This window comes from Stegostoma tigrinum, chromosome 19 (assembly GCF_030684315.1).
Source record: "Stegostoma tigrinum isolate sSteTig4 chromosome 19, sSteTig4.hap1, whole genome shotgun sequence".
Classification (NCBI taxonomy): domain Eukaryota; kingdom Metazoa; phylum Chordata; class Chondrichthyes; order Orectolobiformes; family Stegostomatidae; genus Stegostoma; species Stegostoma tigrinum.
This window is the reverse complement of record NC_081372.1, coordinates 36255825-36279848: the sequence shown is the minus strand read 5'-3', so window position 1 is coordinate 36279848 and position 24024 is coordinate 36255825. Positions and strand designations below refer to the sequence as shown.

The following is a 24024-nucleotide window of genomic DNA, read 5'->3' as shown; positions in this document are numbered from 1 at the left end:
GTCAGCTGAAGTCTGGATATTGCCCAGATCTTGTCACATTTGGACACGGACTGCTTCAGTATCTGAGGAGTTATGAATGCTGCTAAATATTACACAAACATCAGCAAACATCCCCAATTCTGACATTATGATGGAGGGAAGGTTATTGATGAAGCAGCTGAAGATTGTTGGGCCTTGGACACCACCCAGAGGATCTCCTGCAGAGATGTCCTGGATCTAAGATGACACTCTTTCAACAACCAGGTATGACTCCAACTCCTGATACTCGGTTGATTCCAGTTTTGCTTTGATTCCTTGATGGCACACTCCAGTCAAATGCAGCCTTAATGCCAAGGGCTGTCACACTCTCCTCACCTCTGGGATTCAGCTGTTTTGTCTATGTTTGAACCAAGGCTGTAATGAGGCTGGGAGAAGTCTGAGTCGCTGAGTGACTCTCATGGAACTGAACTGGGTGTCACTGAGCAAGTTATTGCTGAGCAGGTGCTGCTTGATAGCACCGTTGATGACACCTTCCATCAATTTTCTAATGATTGAGAGGAGACTGATGGGGCAGTAATTAGCTGGGTTAGATTTGTCCTGCTTTTTTATGTATAGGACACACCTCGGCAATTTTCCACATTACCAGGTAGATGCCAGTCTTGTACTGGAACAGCTTGGCCGTGGGAGTGTCAAGTTCTGGAGCTCAAGTCTTCAGTATTATTGCTCGAATGTTATCAGGATCCACAGTCTTTGCAGTTTTCAGTGTCTCCAACTGTTTCTTGATATCCCGTGGATTGAATCAAATTCACTCAAGACTGGCATCTGTAATGCTGGGGACCACTAGAGGACGCCAAGATGGATCATTCACTCAGCACTTTTGGTTGAAGATTGCTGCGTGTCCTTCAGTCTTATCTTTTGCACTGATGTTCTGGGGTCTTCCATTATTTAGAAATGGGGATATTTGTGACTCCTCCTCCAGTGAGCTGTTTAATCATCCACCACCATTCACGACTGGATGTGGCAGGACTGCAGAGCTTAGATCTGATCTGTTGATTGTGGGATACTTAGCTCTGTCTATCACTTGCTGCTTTTGCTGTTTGGCATGCAAGTAATCCTGTTTGGTAGCTTCACCAGGTTGACACCTCATCTTCAGGAATACCTGGTGCAGCTCCTAGCATGCCCTCCTGCACTTTCCATTGAACTAGGGCTTGATGGTAATGGTTGAATGGGGAATATGCCAGGTGATGGCGTTACAAATTGTGCTGGAGTACAATTCTGTTGTTGGTGACTCTCAACACCTCCTGGATGCCGGGTCTTGAGTTGATGGACCTGTACGAAGTCTGTCGCACTTAGCACAGTGATAGTACCACACCACACGATGGAGGTTGTCCTCGATGTGAAGGTGGGACTTTGTCTCCACAAGGGCTGTGCAATGGTCACTCTTACCGATACTGTCACGGACAGATGCAACTGTAGCTGGCTAATTGATATGGATGTGATCAAATATGTTTTTCCCTCTTGTTGCTTCCCTCACCACCTGCAACATACCCAGTCTAGCAGCTTGTGCCCTTGCCATCCATCCTCTGTGCTTCCTTCAAGTGTTGTTCAACGTGGAGGAATATGGATTCATCAGCTCAGAGAAGATGGTACATGGTAACCTGCAGGAGGTTTCCTTGCTCATGATTAACCTGAAGTCGTGAGACTTTATGGGGTCCAGACTAAATGTTGAGGACTCAGGGGGCCACTCCCTCTTCACTGCTAACCACTGCGCCACCAGCTGTGCTGGGTCTGTCTGCCGGTGAGACAGAACATGTCCAGGAATGGCAATTAGTGGTTTCTGGGACATTGTCTGTAAGGTATGATTCTGTGAATATGACTAAATCGGGCTGTTGCTTGACTCGTCTGAGACAGCCCTTCCAATTTTGGCAGCAGCCTTCAGATGTTAGTGAGGAGGACTTTGCAGGGTCAACAGAACTGTTTCTGCCTTTCTCTTTTCCATTGCCGAGGTCAATGCCAGGTGATCTATACAGTTTCACTTGTTTGAGCCTTTGTAGTGATTGATGCAACTAAATGGCTTGCTAGGCTATTTCAGAGGGCGTTTGAGAGTCAACCAAATTGCTAAGGCTCTGGAGTCCCGTGCAGGCCAGACCAGGTGAGGACAGCAGATTTCCTTCCTTGACCGGCATCAGTGAACCAGATGAGTTTTTCCAACAATCAACAATGGTTTCATGGTCATCACTAGATTCTTAATTCCAGATTTTTAAAAAATTTGAATTCAAATTCCACCATTTGATGTGGCAGCATTCGAACCCGGGTCCCCAGAACATTAGCTGAGTTTCTGAATTAATAATCTAGCAATAATACCATGAGAGCATCATCTCCATTATGTCAATAGTCAGAGTAAAATAGCAAGCATTTTTTTTTCTCCAGACTGTAAACAGCTCCTTTTTCCAAGTATTTGAAGAGCAGAAGATCTAAATGAGTTGATTGGTACTGTCAGGAAAACTATCAGTTCCTGTATAGTTTATTGTGCCTACTTCTAACAATCCCAAATGGCATCTCAGCAGGGTCCACTGACCTTATCAGAAAGGGTACCTTAACGAACAGGTCTCTCGAGCAGATCTCTATCTCCAGGAACCTCTGGTGGCTTTGACTTCCTGCTCCATATCTGACTGAGACAGCTGCACCTTTAACATGTAGTTGCTTCCATGAACTGCAGATGTTCAATTAGAAACCACCCCCAGTTTCCTCCTTGTGGAAATGGCTAAGAACATGCTTTGGGTACAACAGGGGGAGTAGAGCATTATTTTCACTACAGTGGAGAATCTGTCTGCCTACATGTTGATTCCTGTCACTAGTGACTTAGTCTTGAGTAGAAACCTACTTTAAAGGCTGAACATAAGACTTTTTTTTGTCTACCTATACATTTCTTCTCTTTCCTGCATGGTAAGTTCTATGGCTAGTGCACTGTGACTGAAAGCTAACACACAGAACGAGGGGCAAATCAGTTGAGGGCCATGGACTCCTAATGAGCACCCCGACTGTTTTCTACTCGGCATCATTCTGTTGAAGTGAAGATCAGGAGCTATGTTGTGTAATTTTTTTTATTCACTCAGGTGAGTTTTGTTGGCTGGGCCATCGTTTCTAGCCCATCCCTACTTGTCCTGGCAAAAGTGGTGGTGAGTGCCTTTGTGAACCCCTGTACTCCATTTGCTATAGTTACACTCATTGTGCTGTTAGGAAAGGATCCTGCAACAGTAAAGGAACAGTAATATATTTCTAAGGCAAGATGGTGAATAATTCAGAAGGGAAATTGCAGATGGTGATACTTGTGTGTATGTTCTGCTTTTGTCCTTCTCATAGTTTGTCGTTTGGAAGGTGCTGTCTAAGGAGCCTTGATGAATTTCTGCAGCTCATCTTATAGATGAAACGTTGCTACAATTGTATGTCAGATGGTGTGAATATTTAAGCATGTGGAAATAATCAAGTGGGCTACTTTGTCCTGCACAGCGGCAAGTTTTTTTTTTGAGTTTGTTGGAGCTGTATTCATCCAGGCAAGTGGACTGTATTCCGTCACGTATCTGACCTGTGGCTTATAGATGGTGGACCTGCTTTAGGGAGTCAGGACATGAGTGAGTTATCGCAGAATTCCCAGCTTCTGACTTGCTCTTGTAACCACAGTATTTATATGATGAGTCTCGTTCAAGTTCTGGCCAGTGGTAATTCCAGGATGTTGATAGGGGATTTAGCAACATTGAATGTCTAAGGACGATGGTAGATTCTCTCTTGTTGGATATGATCATAGCTTATCACTTGTGAATGTTATTGAAATGTTGCTTAAATTGGACCATATTTCATTACGAAAAGTTATTGTTTTCATCATTTTAATCTATTTTAATACAGAACTCCTAGCTAATGAATCTTCAAAATCATTGAATACAAAAGCTGATTTGCATAACACAATGATTTTAGCATTGAAGTTTATCTCTGAAATGAATTTTATCATAATTGACAAAATGGTCACTTTCGATAGTGTTTTCAGTGTTGGGTGGAGAAATTCATTTTAGACCTTTTAAATGGCTGCTAACAGAAAGCTTCCTATTGAACTGTTTCCTTCAGTTTTCTATTTGCTTTTCGAATTACTTACCCTGTGCGAATGAATGAATGAATGACTGACTGACTGACAACCACACTTTTCTCTGAGGTAGGAACAAAGAGGACATTCATGACATCACTGAATCAATACCAGCCTTGTCTAATAGTCTAATAGCTTATGCTAAGATCATAGTTTCTGACGGGGTTTTTCTCTTTACCAAGTACATAGTATTTTGCTTGTTTGCATTGAAGAGTTAAGAGTTGAGATGAACAAATTAGAAATGCAAAAGGCCTGAGGATTTTTGTGGGACTTGGTGAGGAGAAGTTTAGCTGAAAGAGTTTGCAGAGATAGGGAAAGATAGCCTTTAAAGTGATCTTAAAAATATAAAAAGAATTTTGAGTAAACACTAAACAGAGAGTTGAAATGGGTCTATAAGGAGGAAATGATTATTATGATCCCAGCTGATTTGTGACAGCTCCCAGAGTAAAATCTGGCTCGTTAACTATAGTGCTTTTTTTAAAATTTTGTTTTAATGAGGTAGTCTCTCACTGAGACAGAAACATATAAAGTTACAGATTTTGATATTAAGAATGAAACTGAAGTTTGTTAAGCAAAAAAAAATGAAAATACAATGGAATAAACCAATCTATTTACTAATGAAACACGTACAAGAATTTTAAACTCTGTGTAAAAGTGTAATCTAATTCATCCCAAAGTGCTCCTTTAAAAGGTTTAAAAAAAGACATTCCTTGCACAGTGTCCAACAGCAGCCCTTATATAGTAATCACACCAGAAACCCTTTCTCAGCAAATTTAAGATAACTGTGACTTTAACTCCTAAATTTAAAACTCTGAACGCCTGTTCTGGGAGCTATTGTTGACAGTGTTTAAATGTATTCAGCTTCAAGTCACCTCTTCAGGATTTTAATCCCAGCACATCTGGTTTAGTACTGTTACTGGCTCCTTATGCTCAAGTAATCTATTCTAGATTTTTCATTTTTCAGGAGCAATGCTGTAAGGACTTTTCAAAAACAAAAACATTAGAACAAAATCTCTCATTATGAGGCATGGGTATTTCCCATAAGCATAAAGAAAAAACCTACTGGCCCAGAAATTTCTAACAGAAACCTTAAGGTGCAATTGTGTAAAATCCTAAAAGCTAACAAAAAACCATTACACTGCTGACATTGCCCTCACAAACTGCTTTTAAAACTTTCACCATTGCTACAGAAAAGTAGTTAATAATTAAAAATTAACTATTGATTTCAGACACACAAAAATGTTTATTGTTAAAATTCAAACACCAAATTAAAATAAATGATATTAAAAAAATGTATCAATCAGACAATTTACATCACAGCGACGGGTCAAGTGGATCTGCTGTGGATTATGTTTAAATGAATAGTGCACCAAAGAGACTCAAAAAATGTACTTGTACTTGTGACGATTTAAAGGTATTCAACACATGCTTAAAACAATTAAACTTTGTAGCTGTTATCTTCCACAAAGCCGCCTCCATCCTCTTTCATGAGTATCTTTGCAATTTCAGAGCTGTGTTAGGTGAAAGGGGGTAAATTTTCAACCATAACCAAGCGTGGAGCTGGAGGAACACGGTGGGCCAAGCAGCTTCAGAAGAACAGGAAAGCTGACATTTTGGGTCGGGACCGTTTTTTTCAGAAATCTTCAGCCAGCCCAAAACGTCAGCTATCCTGTTTCTCTGATGCTGCCTTCATCATTTGTCTGATGAAGGGTCTAGGCCCGAAACATCAGCTTTTCTGCTTCTAAGATGCTGCTTGGCCTACTGTGTTCATCCAGCTGTACTCTTTGTTATCTCGGATTCTCCAGCATCTGCAGTTCCTTTATCCTCTACATCATCACACCCTGCCTTCTGTAAAGACTCGATTCGAATCTCCATCTCCAGTTTCTCCATCTCCATTGTGTCTGTTCCGGTGATGCCATATTTGATAATGGGGTCCTCAAAAATGTCCACCTTCCTCCTCAACTGAGGATAGTCCACCACTACGGTTGGCAGAACCCTTAGCTGTGTTCACCTCATCTCCCAGAATCCTTGTCTTCCTTCCCACAACACTGAAAGGATCCCCTTGGTCCTCACTTTACACTCCACCAGCCTGTACATCCAAAGGATTATTAGCTGCCATTTCTGCCACATCCAGCAGGATGCTAGCACCAGACACACATTTTGTTCCCCTCCATTGTCAGCCTTATGCAGGAGATTATTCCCTTGAGGACACTGGCCTATTCCTCCTTCACTCTCTTCCCAAGTACCGTGGCACTTTCCCATGCAATTACAGCCTGCTGGTTTACCTCCACCCTCCTCACTGTCCACACCTTCCAGGTGAAGCTGCCCTTTACTCAATCTAGTCTACTGTATTTGCTGCTCATAATGTTGTCCCCTTTATGTTGGGGAAACAAAGCACAGACTGGGTGAACACTTTGCAGAACATTTATGTCCCATCCACAAAAATGAACTTGTGCTTCTGATTGCCTGCCACTTCAACACACCACCGTGTTCCCTGGCCAGCAGCTCTGTCTCAGGATTGCTGCAGTGCTCCAACAAAGCTCCTCTTCCAAACGGGAACCCTGCAGGCTCCAGGACTTAACACAGACTTCAGTAATTTTAGCACCCATCAGCAGCTATTGATTCTTTCGGGGTGACCTTTACCCAGTCCTTTCTCTGCCCAACTCTGTCTCTGGGCGCCATCTCCACCAATTATTTACTCCTCCCCCTCACCATCCTCATTATATGTGCCAAACTTTTCCTGGCTACCATCAGTTCTGAAGAGGAGTCGCTGGATCTGAAACATTAACTCTGTTTGCTCAGTGCCAGACCTGCTGAGTTTCTTCAGCGAGTTCTGTTTTTGTTATTTTCGCTGGAGCTTAGAAAAATGAGGGGAGTCTCATAGAACCCTGACAAAATTAGACAGGGTTAATGCAGGAATGATTGAGGAGTGCAGAGCCAGAGATCACATCCAAACATGTATGGTAGGCCATTTAGGACTGAGAAGGGGAGAAGTTTCTTCACCCAGAGAGTGGTGAGCCTCTGAACTTTTTGCTACTGTAAGTGATTGAGGCCAAAACATTGAATGTGTTCCAGAAGGAGTTATGCATAATTCTTGGGGCTAAAGGGATCAAAGGATATGGGGACAAAGTTGGAACACAGCACTGAATTTGCTGATCAGCTATGATCATATTGAATGACAGAGCAGAATTGAGAAGGTGAATGGCTTACTCCTACAGTTATTTACTCTGTCATCCCCTGCTCCCAGGCACCATTTGCTATGAAACACAAGTCTCACCCTCTGCCCTTCAGTTTTTCCACCTTTACTGACATGACATGAATTCAGTGTTTGCATTCAAAGCTGTGTTAGACTATCATGACTTGGCAAAAGAAAGACAGGTTCTTACACATTCAATTTTCATGTCAAGATAAAGAAAATTGGCCAAACAGTTCTTAAAAAAAAAGAGACTACTGGCCCTAATTTTTTAAAAGCAGAAATCAGATAACAAGTTCCAGAGAGTGTAAATATGTAATTTAAAATAAATGTCCAAGGGGAGGCGATGGCCTAGCGGTATTATCGCTGGACTGTTAATCCTACCGTGGAAGATGGTAGAATTAGAATTCAATAAAAATTTTGAATTAAAAGTCTAATATTCAGAAGTGTGGAGTCTCCTCCTTTCAATTATTGTACATTTTAAGAAAACCTCTTCTTATAATTTTTGTCTCTTTTGATACAGTTATTCTTTCCCTTTCATTACTTCACTTCTCATACCAGATTTGATATTGAATTCACAATTCTAACTGACACTTACAGATTTAGACACTGTGTTGCTCATAATTACTCTTCATGACTGTGGACACATTCAAGCCCAATAGATGACTTGTGTGTTTGCTAGCCACTGCAAGATCTGGTCAATTATTAATAAGTTATCTCTGTTTTCAACAATATTTATTTATTAACATACTACTTCACGAATTTGTTTCACTTAAACACCCTGCAGGAATAAATAAATACAAAAAATGTCAAAGCAACAAATGTATATCAATATTTGTGTAATTAATGTTGCACAAATCCATGAATGGTCAGGACAGAACTAACCTGATAGATGGGAAGAAAAGGAACCTCTCTAAATACACCTGACAGGCACAGCATGCAGGATATTTGTGTGCCATAGTAGGCATACATGTATAATAGCTAACTGAACTATCTGATGGATGTTGGAAAGCCTTTTTTGCTGGATAATTGCAGACAAGAATGTTATGATCCTTAAAGTGATGATGAGAGCCTGGAAGTAGTTTCCATGGCCACAAATGCAGTCGTTGAATTGCCATACTCCAAGTGTTCAAATTAAGACTGATGGAAATGGTGATCTTAACCTTGAACCTCACATTTCTTTCAGGGGTTATCCAAAAATAAACCACAATCTTATTGAACCACTATGTTACACACATAGGGTAAAATTACCGTTCACTGTTTGTATTGGTTTAAAGCTGCCAGTTATCTTTGTAGATAAATCCCATTAAGGTGCATGTTTCCTTTTTATATGTAGCACTACTTCTGCCCTCAGGTTGTCACTGAAGAAATCTAGTCACTGTTTTAGTGGAGGTTACACAGCTGTCAATTTGCACATAGTTAGCTTCCACAAACAGCCAAATGACCATGAGCAGATGTATTTTTTTTAATGAAATTGGTTAAGAGAAAATGATTGATCAGGATTATCAGAGAAAACTATCCTGCTGCTCAAAATAGTGACTAGGGGATTTATATAAGGTAATCCTATAGCTTGTGCTTAAGCGAAACCTGAACCCAGTTTTCTGACTGAGGCCAGAGTATCACTATCTAACCATTACTAACCAAATCATGGTTGTGACAGTGGTTGCAACAATTATGCAAATAAACTGGACTGAGATAGTAGTAAAATATGTCACAAGAAATATACATCCTGATGGGATCTGAAGATAATGTGCACCTTAGCCTTTCCCTCAAGCTTTGAGTAAAATCTTGCACTATTTTGTCTGGGGAGCGACCATCACATACAGATTGCCACTCTGGTGAATTTTCACTAAAAGACAGAATGGTTCATTTCTGAGAGGAGATTCTGCTCGAGTTTCCCTCTGAAATGCGGAGTCATAACCTCCATTCTGACAGTTCTTTCACAGTAGAGGACTGACAGAGAAAGGCAAACCTTGTCCCCTTTTCATAGCAATCGGCTGCTGTGCTCTGAAATTGAAAGGTTCTGTCAGCCACTTTAATGGCTGCTGTCAGGGGTTTAAGTACAGAAGGTAAGTGTGATGTTGGGGGCTGGGAGGGGAGTAGGCCAGACGGGCAGGATGCTCACTAAGTAGGGTACCAACTGAGTAGAATGCCAGCTGGGAAGGATGCTGTGGGGAAAGGAATAGCATGGAGAATGCAAGGTGGCAAGGGGAGCAGTTAAATGAAACAGACGGTTGTTTGGAAGAAATCAGGTCCATTGGGGGAGGGATGGGTTGGGGATGTAGGTGACTGGAAGGGTCAGGTTCGTGGTGGGTAGTGGGGGAGTGTGTTTTGCCTCAGTCCTGGTGAGAGCAGGTGCATGGGAAAGTGGGTCAGTGACAGCGGTGTTGAGTTTGGGACAACAGGGCAGTGTGTGAGGGTGGTTTATTTGAGTTGGGTCTGGTAGGGACAGAGGGGCTATGGGTGTCAGATCAGGTTGGGTTCAGCGGGGGACAGGGGAAAGATTAGTTGGGTCACTTCAGGATCTGCTGGGATGGTGCTGGGGGGTTCTGGTTGGGAGAGAGCTGCCAGGGGTTAGATTAGGTCATGTTTAGCAGGGGTTGGGGGGGAGGGGGCGCGGTGAGAGTGTGTTGGGTCAGTTGGCTGGAGGGTCAAGTCCAACTGCGGAGGTGGGTGGTTGGGTTAGATCAGGTAGGAGCGAACAAAGAGAAGGGGAACAGATATCGGGGGTCTTGGTCAGGTTCTGAAGGTGTATAAGGGATCTCGGAGAGGTGCAGTTGGTGCCATGTGAGGTAAATCTGTGCTCTGTTTAATATTTATGCAGAGGTTGTGTTATAGATTTAACTTTTCCTCAGTAACTATTTAATTTCATCAAAACCGTCTATCTAAAGTCTCCAATATAAACTGAGACATTCAGCGGGATCATAACAGAAAGGAATTACCCTTTGGACAGTTCAGATTCCTGGGCAATTCCTTCAGAGCGTGCTGTGATAGAAATTCCACAGGGTTCCCATGTGTAAATTCTACCTACAATGACAACCACTGTCTGACCACTGGAAAATCTGCCCCATTGTGAGCCTGCTCTAGGAATCGGATAATGTAATAAAATTTGACTAATTTTCGCTCAAACTTAGAAATGACATGGAACTAATTGGTCTCCAACCTGCTTCGCTTCAAGGTGTTTCCCCATAATCATTGATTGTGAAGATAACAATGTTTTGACAAATTCCTGTTGCTATTCCATTCATCTGATCTTCCCACACACTATCCCATGAAGATGGAATGATATTTTTTCCATGTCACAAAGAAGGATGGTTTGAATTAAATGAAATACGAGAAATAGGTTGTTAGTTAGATTAAAATGTCAGCATCCTATTTGAAAAAAATATAAATGGTATGAATTCATATTTTATCCAAGACAACAATTACGTTTAAAGTGCATTAGTCAATCAATAAGAACAGAAGTAACCCTGTGCCTTTGTAATTTCTGATTTAAATTGAAAGGATAATAAATTGATGTCAAATATTTTATTGAAATAATTAAAATAGACTCGATAGCTGAGTCAGGCATCCAGAATTGTTAGGTACTTCAGTGGTGTTTTGCGGCTTTGTTGCAACTCGGTTTGGCAATTATTATTTGCAAGTATTAGTACTTGGTTCAAAGCAACACAAAGCACTGGATAGTCATATGCAATTCTGAGTTTCTTCCTTTTATTAAATACATAGTACTCAGTCTATAGAAGGCTACTTGAAAATTAGTACCTGAAATTTTCCTTTTGTGCTAAATGTAGGTACCGGAACATGATAAAACTCCCCTGTTTATTAAAGATTCACAATGGATAACTATAAAATACTGAAATTCAAACAAGGTTTTCTGATCTTGAACAACTAGAGAACAGAGAATGTTTTCAATTTTATTTAGTTTTCAATCGCTGCAGATAAATGAAATAACCTTTAAGTAACCCATTCTTTTAGGTAGCGCCGTAATCTTTTATTCATTACTATGGAAAAGCACAATGAACCCAAATAATTACACAGTTATTAAAAAGATGAATGAGCTAAGACTACTGTTATGAGGAATTATAAGCCATTATTGTTAAAGTATCAACCCTAAATGAAGTTAGCAGGTATTGTCTATGGCATGACAGAAAGGACAATGACATTTGTGCTATTTCTGATTTTGAGCTATATTCACTGCAGACTATATTCAAATTAGAAATGCAAAACTTGTTGGAAAACGCAAGAGCATGATTGGTACATAAAAAGACAATTCTTGCAGAATCTGTCACCAATCTCTATATGTTAACATCCAAACCATATACTTAGAGTGTTGATGAAATGTGAGGTTCAAGATACTGATTTGACCTCCAATGAGTTTTTCGACCATTGTGGACACTAGTACTGTATTCTGTTCCACAAGATCAGCTGGCAAATAATAGATCTAAAGTCAATCATTGCATTCCATGACATTTGTTTAGAACACATTATATGCACATACCTCTTAACTCATCTTTGGGTCAGAAGGTTTGGGTTCAAGTCCCAGCTGCCCCAGATCTAAGCATAACATGCCCAAACAAATTGATTAAAAATAATTGATACGGGTCTTGTGGAGCAGTGGTAGTGTCCCTGTCTCAGGGCCATAAGGTCTGGGTTAAAGTCCCTACCACAAATTAATGAAAATTACAAATTTTAACCTAACAAAGATAGTTTTAGCTTGTGTGTGTTCATTAGATATTTCAGTCAACCTGTTAAGAGATGTTAGGACATAACCGTGGAGCGGGTGGGACTTGAACCCAGGCCTCCTGATCCAGAGAAAAGGGCATTACCCCTGCACTACAAGAGTCTCTCTGTGTGTCCTCATTCTTACTTTCTAAGCAAGCTATTCAGAAATGCTATCACACCTCTGGAAGGGAATAAGGTTTGAACCTTACCTCTCCATGCAGAGTCAGGGACACTGTTCCTTGTGTGTATTCACTTTTTTAAATGCAATTAACAATGGTTCTATGGCCACCATGAGGTGAGCTGACCCTTATTTCAGTTTTTATTGAATTCAAATTTCATCACCGATCATGGTAGGATTTGAACCTGTACCCTCAGAACATTAACCTAGGGTTCTGGGTTATTAATCAAGTGACATTAACACACTGCCTCCAGCCATTCCTATGTGTAGTCATTTTTGTTTTCTCTATTTTGGGTAGGGACACTACCACTGCGCCACAAGAGGACCCAACAGTAATTTTTTTTTATGTTGTCTCCCAATATCTTGTGATTATATTTTTTTGTTATAGTGAGATTGAAAAATGAAAACCTGTTGTGAATAGACTTTATTATTACATATATGTATATTTTTTTTACCAATAACCCACATGGCCAATTGAATATTTATAAACAAAACCTATTAAGTGCAATGCTAGCAATAACAAGTGAGGAGAGGGAGAGGAGTAGAGTGAGGGGCCTATATGTATTCATTTTCTCCTCCTATTATCACTCATGGTTATGGAGTTTTTGAGACAAAGAGAAGACACCATTAAGAATAGACTTTTATTATGTGTGTTTTTACCACCCATAAGACCAATTGTGTATTAAATAGCAAATCCTATTAAGGGCAATGCTAGCAAAGAAAAGTGAGGGGTGGGTTGGGGGGGTCAGGGGGTAAGGGAGTGGTCTGTATACATTTATTAGGACTCAAATTAATGGCCTGTAGCTGTATACAATTTAACACAATTAATTAACAATTAATAACTATCAGTTAATATTGAAAGTGAACAGACACGTGTTGCATCCGTTGCTGTAAAACCAAGGTGGGGAGGGGCGCCTCTTGTGGTGCACTTGTAGTGCCTCTATCACTAGACCATGAAGCAGAAGTTAAAGCCTCTCTTTAACATTTCTGAAGCAATTGATTAGAAAATGACTAAAAACACTGTATGGTTAAGAGCTGGTGTGTTTTAGTATTCTTTGCTTGGCATCCAAAATGATCTGCTGCTTTTACTCTCCATCCTGTAGCTTGGGCTATGGTTGATGGTGCTTCAAACATTCATCCACGGAAAACATACAATGAGAAGACACCTACAGTAATTGTCTCCCGATCCCATGCAGGAGCAGTGCTGTCTTACAGCAAAGGAGCTTTTGGAAGTAACACCACAGTTATCCCTGCTGGTGGAGCAGGTGAGTAATCTCATTTAGTAAATCTAGGTTGATAAATTTTTCTTTCCTCCCCTTCATAGATCAATTCAGTAATATTATCGACAGTGTTAATATCACTCGTAGATGAAGACAAAAAATGACTTTGTTTAAAAACAAAATTAATCCAAGCATCGAACCAAGCAATTTGATATATTGCATTGTAGTTGAATTTCCAAAATCCACCCACACATGGTTAATGTATGACATCTATCACTGTGATCCTAGGTCAGTTTACCACCAGGCCTAGTGGGAGCTCTTCAGCCAAAATAACACACAGGAGCTGAAAAGCAACCATACAGCAAAGTGAATGGTCAGGAATATCCCAAAGACTGCAATACCGGTTTGACTGAAAACTTTGGGTTTGATGGATGCATTTAGGAGCTATGTGGTCACAATAAAGAAGGGAGAGGGGCACTCATTAATAGGCTACATTCCTCCATCATCTGAGGCACTACTTGCTATCCTTCCTGTGGTTCCTAAGGAAGATGGAGGTAGCAGTGGGTGCGAAGGTATATAGACAGAGCCTGCTTCATCACTGGCATTTACATATGTTGAGTGGCAAGAGGAAGCTGGTGATGAAGGAAGTGATTTTCAGATAGAGATGTTAGCATTTGATTTTCTATGACTATTGTTTTAATTTTGGTTTGTGTTTTGTAAAAGAAAATACAGCTGTTATCTTGTAATATCCAGGCTCAGAAGCCTGTCAATGCGACATTGAATCCTGACATTGTGTTTGTGAAATGCTGAACAGTGGTGTCGCTGCATCTAATCAGTGCTCATAATATCATAACCATACAATATGTGGTAAGTATGTAATCATATTCTGTTTTAACCATGTAGGGGCATATTTGCCTCTTCTCATATGTAGTAGACTAAATATCTTTTAGGTGCATCCTTTCCAACCTGCAAATGACATGGCGTCAAAGAGCATTTTAAGAATGTATTACTTCATTTGCCAAATTGACAGGGGAAGTGAGGTGCTAAGTCGAGCAGAAGACATCTGTAACAGTAATCTTTTAACACTTCCTGAGCATGTGCTTATCTACTGAATTGCTGCAAACAATAAAGAATTAGTCATCTAGTTTTTGAATTCAGTTTTTTTTTGTGAAGTGCTTAAATGATGACTTTTTTAAAAAATGTTTTGATTAAGTGTTTTTTGAAAGTCATGAGAATGATGTTACAATGTGATTTAGACAAGCTAAGTGAGTGAACAGATGCACAGCAGATACAGGATAAAGTGCATAAATGTGAGATTACCCACTTTGGTAGCAAAAACTGGGAAAGCAGATTACCATTCAAATGGTAGTCAAATGAGAGCGGGCAATAATCCATGAGATCTGGGTGCCCCCATGAACCAGTCGCTGAAAATAAGTGTGCGGATGCCTTGGCGAGGCCACATCTGGAATATTGTGTGCAGTTTTACTCTCTGAGGAAGAATGTTTTTGCTTTAAAGGGAGTGCACTGATGGTTTACCAAATTAACTGGCAAGACTGGCTTATGAGGAGAGATTGAGACAGTTAGGATTGTATTCACTGGAGATTAGAACAATGAGGGGGAGATCTCATAGAAACCTATAAAATTCTGACAGGACAAGATGGTTAGATACAGGAAGGATGGTCCCGATGATCAGGAATCCAGAACCAGGGGTCGTACTTTGACGTGGAGAAAGGTCTTCACTCAGAGTGTTGAGTCTGTGGAACTTACTACCACTGAAAGTGTTTGAAGCCAAAACTTTGTGTTTTCAAGAAGGAAGTAGACATTGCTCTCGTGCCTAAAGGAGTCAAGCCATATGGGGGGAGGGCAGAAATAGGGTATTGAGTTCGATGATCAGCTGTTATCTTATGGAATGGCAGAACAGGCTCGAAGAGTTGAATGGCTTCCTCTTGCTCCTATCTTTTTTTCTGTATAACTCAAGAAGAATTTCCAAGTGTCATTTCAACCATGAAAATATGTTCCACCATTAATCAACATTGTCGCACGTGGCGAAGACCAGTGTCTATCCAATTTGCTCTGCTCTTGTTCTTAAGGATACCAGTGGGAGATCTGAAGCAGAAACCTAAAAAATTCATGCAGGTATCAAGCAAACCTCTGTAATAGCCCTCATATTATTTACAACCTACCTGATAATTAGTCACGTGATCAAAAATCAACTGCTGTTGGTGTAAGCATTAGATGCTGCCTAGGTGGAAATATTATATAACCTTGCATCCATTCCAACAGTAAACTGACTTGATGTCTTCAACTCTGCAAACAAGGGACTCAGTTTGTCTTTGCATGTCATTGTTACCAGAGCTTATAGGCCACGCCACAGTTACTCATTGAAATGTTATGCCTCCCATAAATGATGAAGGAAAAACTCTAGCATGTGTGAAAGATGTCCCACTATTGATCAGGAGATCCAAACCAGGTCGGCTATGTCAATTCATTCCTTTGCAAATCATAAACGGTAAGCATTTGACAACAAAAAATCTCAGAAAATCAATCAAAGTCTTGCTGTAGAACAGCTATGATCTCTTAACCCTGTTCCTTAGTGAGCCCTGGACTGAGTTTTAGCAACATGAGTACTAGGGCAATTCCACAAGCAACATCTCTGCTGCATTCTGCAAATTTAATGCCAGGACTATCAAACAAGAGTCCTTTTTGAAGCCAGTTCCAAAAGCCCTGAGGCAAAGTCTGGAAGAATTAATAACAATAGTCAGGATGCTGTGTCCAAATGGCAAAAAAAGTCTCACCAATTCTCAAATAGCCGCTGTTTCATGGGAGGACAAAGAAAATACTGCAGCTGCTGTTATTACCTCCTTGAAGTGCAGTGGCATTGACTTTATAGACTGGGAGGAGCCTGCTACCAATTGTTCAAAATGGCAACAACTTGCCAATTAATCTACATTGTAATTTGAATTCAAATGCCTTAATGATGAAATAGAGCAGAGGCAGAGAAGGAAAGGAAAAGAAGTTATTCCCACATTCTTGATCCCATCACCTTATGGCATATCCTGCACCCAGATTCCAAAGATCTGTGGTTCAAGAATCAGCCTGTTCAGTCTCACAAAGACCCACAGCAGAAGCAGAAACATTAAGCCCTTAGATGTCATCCTCAAATCGAAGCACCACCTAAACCAACAGTGACGAGTAGTATGCACATAAGCAACCAATGAAGATAATGGCATTGAAGGAGAATGACAGATGAACCTGTTGAATGCATTTACCATGTACTTTCCCACACAAAATAGTATTTGCATTTGGCGGTTTCTTTTTGTTTTCCTGAAACAAAGGGAAGTGGTAAACATTTGGTGGTACAAAACTTGAGTATTCCTGAAAGAAGACACACATTTTGTTGAAACATTACATCTCTCACACACCATGATGTTTCACAAAAATCCAAATTCAAGGGGAAGACCACAATTTATACTGCATGAGAGGAAAGTGCTGATTGGTACTAACAGGATGTTGCTGTCAAGCCAAAAACTCATTCTTCCTCTCTCACAGATGATAATACAGTCTAAGAATTCCAGTACCAGTGTGGTGTTAGGTATGTGGGCCATATTCCCACAGACTGTACTAGAAGCTGTGTGTATTCGTACACAGGGTTAGTTGCAGACAAAAATAATATGTACAGTCAGTATGCCTGTTTCTATTCAATAAAACAGGTGACAGCCATTCACTGATCCATTTCACAGGGCAGTTGTCTGACCAGACAGAGACAGTTTGCCTGGTTTAGACTGTAAACAAAGACTGGCTTTTAACTGTCAATCAGCATTAATGGGTACACTCTCTGTGACAATACTTCTAGCAAACGGAATTCACTCGCCGAACGGTCAATGCTGTTCTCTCACGTCATGTAGATGCTGCTTTTCCCCTTGAAGTTATATTCTTGAGAAATGTCTTGATGTGCCCTTTGACAACTTTCTAACTTTGACTTTTTGCTTTAGCAACAATCAAAATTAATTGCCACTGTGTAAGGAATCTATGCAGTAACTACACAAATAGAACAAACATCTCCATGGGCTGGATTTATAATATTTAATATCTCCCTGCCAGTTTGCTTTCAGGCAGAGGGGCATGTAAAATGCAGTGTAGCCTGCTTGCTGCCTTCCTATTCAATATCAGCCTGTCTCCCTTTTTACGGAAGGTGGTGGAAATGTCAGACTAATTAACAACTACCTAAGTACCTCAATCTACAGCCATTATTATTTTACCCGCTGCAGGGAGTGACCCATACCAAGCAGGTAGCCTGGCAGCTTTCATGCACAGTGTATTATTGGGCAAAAGGGACCCTCCTTTGGAGGCCCCTGTGCCTATTGGGCACACACACCTGCCTTTTAATATTCCCCATCCCATGTATCCAGCTTCTTCAATGTCCTCATGCCCTTCTGCCAGTCTAGATCTACTGACACCCCGGCTGGTACCTGAGGACTGACCTCTGTAGACTCCTCTTCCTTGGGAACAGCCTGTAGTCCCAGCAATGGCCACTACCCAACCTGGCTCTGCTGTGGCACCAGTTGGGTCTTACTCCATAAACAGGAATGCAAGCACAATGACCATGGGCAGGCATCTGGAGATGCATGCTAATGCTCTGGGGCCGTGATTTCAAATCCCACCATGGCAGCTGGTGAAATTTGTAAAAAAAAAAGTAGAAAACCTGAACTGAAAACAAACTCAGTTACTATGATGCTATCATTGATTTATTGTAAAACCCATCTGATTCACTAATGTCTCTGCCATCCTTATCTGGCCAGAATTACATGTGACTCCAGGCTCACATCAGCAAGGTTGACCCTTATGCTCCCTCTGAAATGGCCTAGCAAGCCACTGTATTCAAGGGCAGGTAGAGATGGACACTAGATTCTTACCTTCCTAGCAATATCTACATCCTATGAAAGAAAAGGAAATGTCTTGACCTGAGGCAATTAACGCCTCTTTTGAGTTTGAGTGGCAGCCTGTTGGGTCCTGAATTAGTTTATGTTGCCTGGGTTTGTGGCTCAGTTGTAATTGCATTCTTGATAATTCCAGACAGGTTTTTCCCTAGCTGTTGGATTCTATCACTCGATGTTACATCAATGATCTGGGTCAGAATTTGTCTGCAGTACTTACTTGCCTGATCCAATGATCCTTTTTTGATTATCATCTGCCAGCTGCATAGTTATTAATAATATGTAGTACTTGACATAAGCAAATATTCCTATACTGCTGCTTATTAACAGATCAACTGCCAATGTTTGGTTAAGTTCTTTGCGAATATCAGAAAACTAAGTGAAGTGTAATCCACTGGACAATGGAAATTATGTTGTATTATTATGATATTAAGTTGCACCAAAATCAGAAATAGAACAGTACTTGCAGATGAACAAATGCCACTATATAGAATGTAAAATATTCTCATGACTTTAGACATTCCAACATTACTGCTCATGAAGAGAAAGACCTAGCAGTTCATTCTCTTCCAAGGTACTCCCAAAGAGATTTTGAACTTTATTGGTGCGAACTGTGCAATGTTGGGCTGGTTGACACTCCAATGTGACACACTCTTTGTGGGAAATGGCTACATTTGCCCTGAGATTGCTGTGGCCCCTATAAGATTGAGCACTCCTCTGTAATTACAGCCCCACATGCGTTGCTCACTGCTGTAATTCAACATTTATGTCAACCGTGTTTATAATATCATTTTACTTTTGATTCCATTTAACAACAACTGCTGCAATATCTAGAATCATGGAATCCCCACAGCACAAAAGGAGGCCATTCAGCCCAACAAGAATGCACTGACCTTCTGAAGAGCATCCCACCCACCCTGCAACCCATCCCCAGAACCCCACATGGGGTTTTTACAGTGGCTACCCCACCTAACCTAGATACTACAGGCATCCCTGGATACTACAGGGAAATTTATCATGGCCAATCCACCTAATCTGCACATCTTTGGACTGTGGGAGGAAACTGGAACGGCCGGAAAACACCCACACAGACATGGGGAGAACGTGCAAACTTCACAAAGACAGGCCCCCAAGACTTAAATCAAACCCAGATCCCAGTGTCGTGAGACACCAATGCTAACCGCGGAGCCACTGTGCAAACAGCCTTTGGGTGACCATGTTGATCTAGCATCAAGGTGCACAACAGCAACGTTCAAAAGCTTCTGTGGGAATATCCTCCATACCCATGATCTCTCTTGCCCAGAATTGTAACTATAAAGGACCTACCTAAAACCTCTCCTGCAAGTCTCACACAACCCTGAATTCATTCACTGCTGCTGGGTCAAAAACCTGAACTTCATTCTTAATTTTGATATGCCTGTACTGACATCAAGTGGACTGTGGTTATTAAAGAGAACAACTCAGCATCGGTTTCCTAATGACAGTTAGGAATGGTCAATTAATGTGGAATGCCCACATCCTTTCAGTGAAGTTTAAATCATGATTTTGCTGTTGATTATGTTAAATAACTACTGTGATTGTTATTATTTACCTATTGAGCAACTTGATTAAGATAGGAATTCCAAGTCCCAATTTTAAAGTACAGCAGGTTTGTGGCAGAATGAGTGAACTTTGTCAGTGTAAGATCTGGGCCATTGAAACGCCAGGGCCTCGTTTTAAAATTTTGCCCCCAAAGCAGCTTAGAATCCACCCACCCAGCAGGTGGGAGTGGTGATTTTGGTGATAACTGGGCACAGCCAGGAACATAATAAAGCTCACCTGTACAAAGAATGTGCTGGAGATCGCTTGTAGACCTGCCATCTGATGAAGGATGTTGCCTTCTGCACCTCCCAGTTACCAGGAGTAATTTCAATGTCAGTGTTACTATGTTAGTCTCCTTTGGTGCAGATGCAGGGTTACACTGAGCGTGTTTGTAGGCACTGCCTACCTGCAGTCTGAATTTGTGTAGTAACTTGATATTTCACACTGGACACCATTCCAGTTGGAGCGATTGAATAATTCTTGAGCAACAGCAGTAATTAATACATTTAGTTACGTCTGTCATTTCTGGCCATACTGCTGCCTTATCTTAGAACTCAGAAGCCTCAGTGAAGTCTACTAGTCATTTGTTTTAACGTGATATTTACTGATTACATTGCTGCTAGTTCAAACATGAGCTTTTTTTTTAGCTTTTTGTCATATTGACCAACATTATTTTACTATTTTAAAACTGTTTTATATTTTTTCTTCAGGTGAAACAATAAGCCATGCTCATATTGAATGGCGTGGCAGGTTTAAAGGACTGAATGTTCATCTGTATTTTTCTATATCATTTATTTTAATTGTCTCTTTTTCTTGCTCCCATACACAACAGGATACAAAGTTCTTTCACTTTTGGATACTAGAGAAGATATACAACCTGACAGCGCAGATTTGTACATCCACGTTACCTTCATTAAGAAGTGGGACATTTGTGCTGGTAATGCCATCCTGAAAGCTCTTGGAGGTCAGATGACAACAATTGACGGCAATAACATTGATTACAGTGACTCTCCTTCCAATACTGGTGGACTTGTAGCAACTGTTGGGATAGATCACCATGCTTTGCTTAAACGATTACCTGATCTTAAAAATCTTGCTCCAAAAATGTAGACTTTACAGAAGCTTGAGAAAAATGGTCTCTCTGCTGTTTTGCTCATGGTGGTGAAAATCACTATAGCCTGCTCAATATTTCACAAATAATGTTGATGGATTTCTTCTCCATTGACTAGGAAATCAAATCAACTTTGAAGGCTCCTAAAACCATTTTTATTGGTCAAACGATTAAAAAATTTAATTTCAACACTGTTTCCCAAGAACATAGCATCTTATTTAAATGACTGGCCTACACCACCTTGAGCATTCTTTTTACATACGGAATTGTTGTTTAAATAAACCTTTCACTGTGATATTTAAAATTGTAAGTCTACACTAGTAGGGTAAACTATTTACTGTTAAATGCTTGACCCTAATAATTACATGTTCAGTGGTCATTTTCTTTAATGTATTGGAGCATGAACTCACTGTGACAGAATAATTCTCCATGTAATGAGTTTGTGTTATCTGAGCAGATGAGACATGGAGACTTGATTGAAAATCAGGTAGGGGAGATATAATTGGTAGAAGAGTGGTCAGGACTATGCCTCACACATCTTAGAGTCACCTAATACCATCTTGGCTGGCAAAGGACATGTAGCATGCAGCGTCTTGTGAGGATGAGGTATCTATTCACTAAAGAATGGGAAAGTATCAAAATATTCAACACTGGTAACTGTTGCTTGGGATACTTGAAATTTAATTTGCTGTTTTCCAATAAGAGCATTCATGCCAGATTAAATTCTCTTCCTACCCTATACATTGGCCTGTGCTGAAGAGCAATATCATGATCATAGTGCATTTTCTAGTGGCTATGTTAAATTTAAACACAATTTTCATATAGCGTTCTATTATGTGAAGCTGGATATTTGGTTAAACCTGCCATGTGGTGAATGGAGCTTCCTTTAAGCTGTAGCCAACTAGTTGATTTCCATGATAATTTCTTAGCTTGGTGACCTAAGGAGTGTGGATAGGAATATCTGATGAAGCTAATCAGTAAATGGTCCTCTAAGTCAAATTTAAGACTTTTAAAAACTTTAAGAAATCTTTGCTATCTAAAAGCAACCTTTGAAAATTGCAATTCTATTTTGAATCAGGTTTTCCAACACTTTTCTTGAAGGTTAAAACATAGTGAATTTTTAAGTATGTTTTTTAAAAACTGTTGTGATTAGTTAGTGCTAAAGCAGAATAGAGTAATTAAGACGGTTAACTTCAATACCTTTTGTAGATTTCACATTTCACTTTCTGTTTTGAGATCACAAGGGAACTTTCTGGATGCTGTGAATGTTTGCAAAGCAGAGCATTACTTAAATGTTATTTTGCTGAGTAACATTTATGGGTGACTCCATGATCCAGTGCTCCCAAACAGCACATCTCAGAAAATCACTAGCTAACTAGTAATGAGTTTCTATCTATTAAAACTAATTAACAGAATTTCAAGCTGGGTACCTGCTAATTTTCAAGATGATCCTGTGGTGAATATGGTACTTCAGCACAATCCACAGAAGCACTATACAAAAGCCCATGTTAACTCTGAAAACCCAAAGAATGCCTTATTTTATCATTTGACCTTCATTCAGTCAATTTTTTTTATTATTGATTGATTGCATTCCTTTAACTGAGGTTGATAACTTAGCCCAGAGTATTGCTATGTAAAACTAATTTAAGTCTGTATCTTTGAGATGCTGGCACAGCATAGTACAAATCCCTGTCCCATCTATTTAGTTAAATATCAGAAACTGTCTATTATTGGTGAATAATCAACTTTAAGGGAATTCTGTAATTGAACAGTGCTGAACTGGATTCATGATTTTTAAATGATTATAACAGAAACACATTCAGCTTGTTACCTTATTTAACTTTGTATGTTTGGTTGATGGAATTGCACTATTAAGTTTTATTTTAGAGTTTGGATTGTTTATTCATTGTGTAAAAGTAAATATTGAAAAGAATTTGGTCCAGTCTCTGATTTTTTTTTTCCTTATGTAAGTTGATGCAGAGGAAAAAGAATTGACAGTATTGCGCAGTAATGTTACTCATCTAGCAATCCAGACACCCAGACTTCAAAGACATCAATCAAAATGCTATGCAGGCATTTAAGTTGGAGGAGATGGAAGAGTTTACATTCAATTGGTTAATATATGGAAAATAAAGTGGTAGTGATGTTAATACTAATCACAAACTTCTTTGTGAGGAAAGCTTATCTGCTTCACCAATACCCTTCAGAAAGGAATTCTGCCATTTTTACCCAGGCCAATAGCAATGTTGTTACCTCTTAAATTACCTGGCAAGACACTCACTTATATTAAGAGTCTACAAAAAAAAACTAAGAATAAAATTGGATTGTTCACCAGATATTTATCTAGGTACTGGAAATAGCAGAGGTATACCTCACCCAATCAAACCTAGCCTAGTTTTCCTTACTATCATTTGGAATATTGTGCCAAACTTTGGAGATTTGTGCCATGGCTACACAACAATATCTTTTCTAAGCCATACTTGCTGCGTCCCACTTAACAGCCACTTCCCCATCAGCATCTCTCGATGAGTGACAATTTCCTGCCATTAGAACAGGTCAAACAGGTTGGTAGTACAGTTGTAGACAGCCAGGAGAGAGTCGCCCTCTGAGTTCTCGTCTTTGACTGTAGGCCCCAGGAAGTCTGATGGCATCAGGTAAAACATAGACAAAGAAAGTTCCTGCTGATTGCCACCTACATTCGTCCCTCCATGTTGAGCACCACTGGGAAGAAACGCTGAGTAGCACTTGCACAAAATGTGCCCTGAATGGGATCTTCGAAGTCAGTCAATTTTTAACAGAATTTCTGACAGACCTGGCTGAGGTATAAAGGGCATATGTATCAGATTCAGCCTGTAGCATACAGTTTTGGTCTCCATAAGTAAAGAAGGATAAATAAGCAAGGGAGAAAGGAGGAGGGTGGAGTGGATAGTGGGTGGGGTTTTGTGGATTTGGGGAAGAAACAAAAAGTGGC

At 40.2% G+C, this 24024-nt stretch overlaps 1 protein-coding gene across 2 annotated transcripts in view; it reads left to right on the top strand.

Annotated features, from left to right (window-relative positions):
• The window catches only part of bpnt2 (3'(2'), 5'-bisphosphate nucleotidase 2), a 53684-nt gene extending 30698 nt beyond the window's left edge, over positions 1–22986 (top strand). The window contains exons 4-5 of one of the 2 annotated variants that reach the window (XM_048550362.2): positions 13311–13472; positions 20775–22986. In XM_048550362.2, coding sequence (XP_048406319.1) covers positions 13311–13472; positions 20775–21052 — 440 coding nt within the window. In that variant the 3' untranslated portion in view covers positions 21053–22986. The remainder of the gene's footprint in view (positions 1–13310; positions 13473–20774) is intronic. The other variant, XM_048550363.2, reaches the window with a different exon arrangement.
• The last annotated feature ends 1038 nt before the right edge of the window (positions 22987–24024 follow it).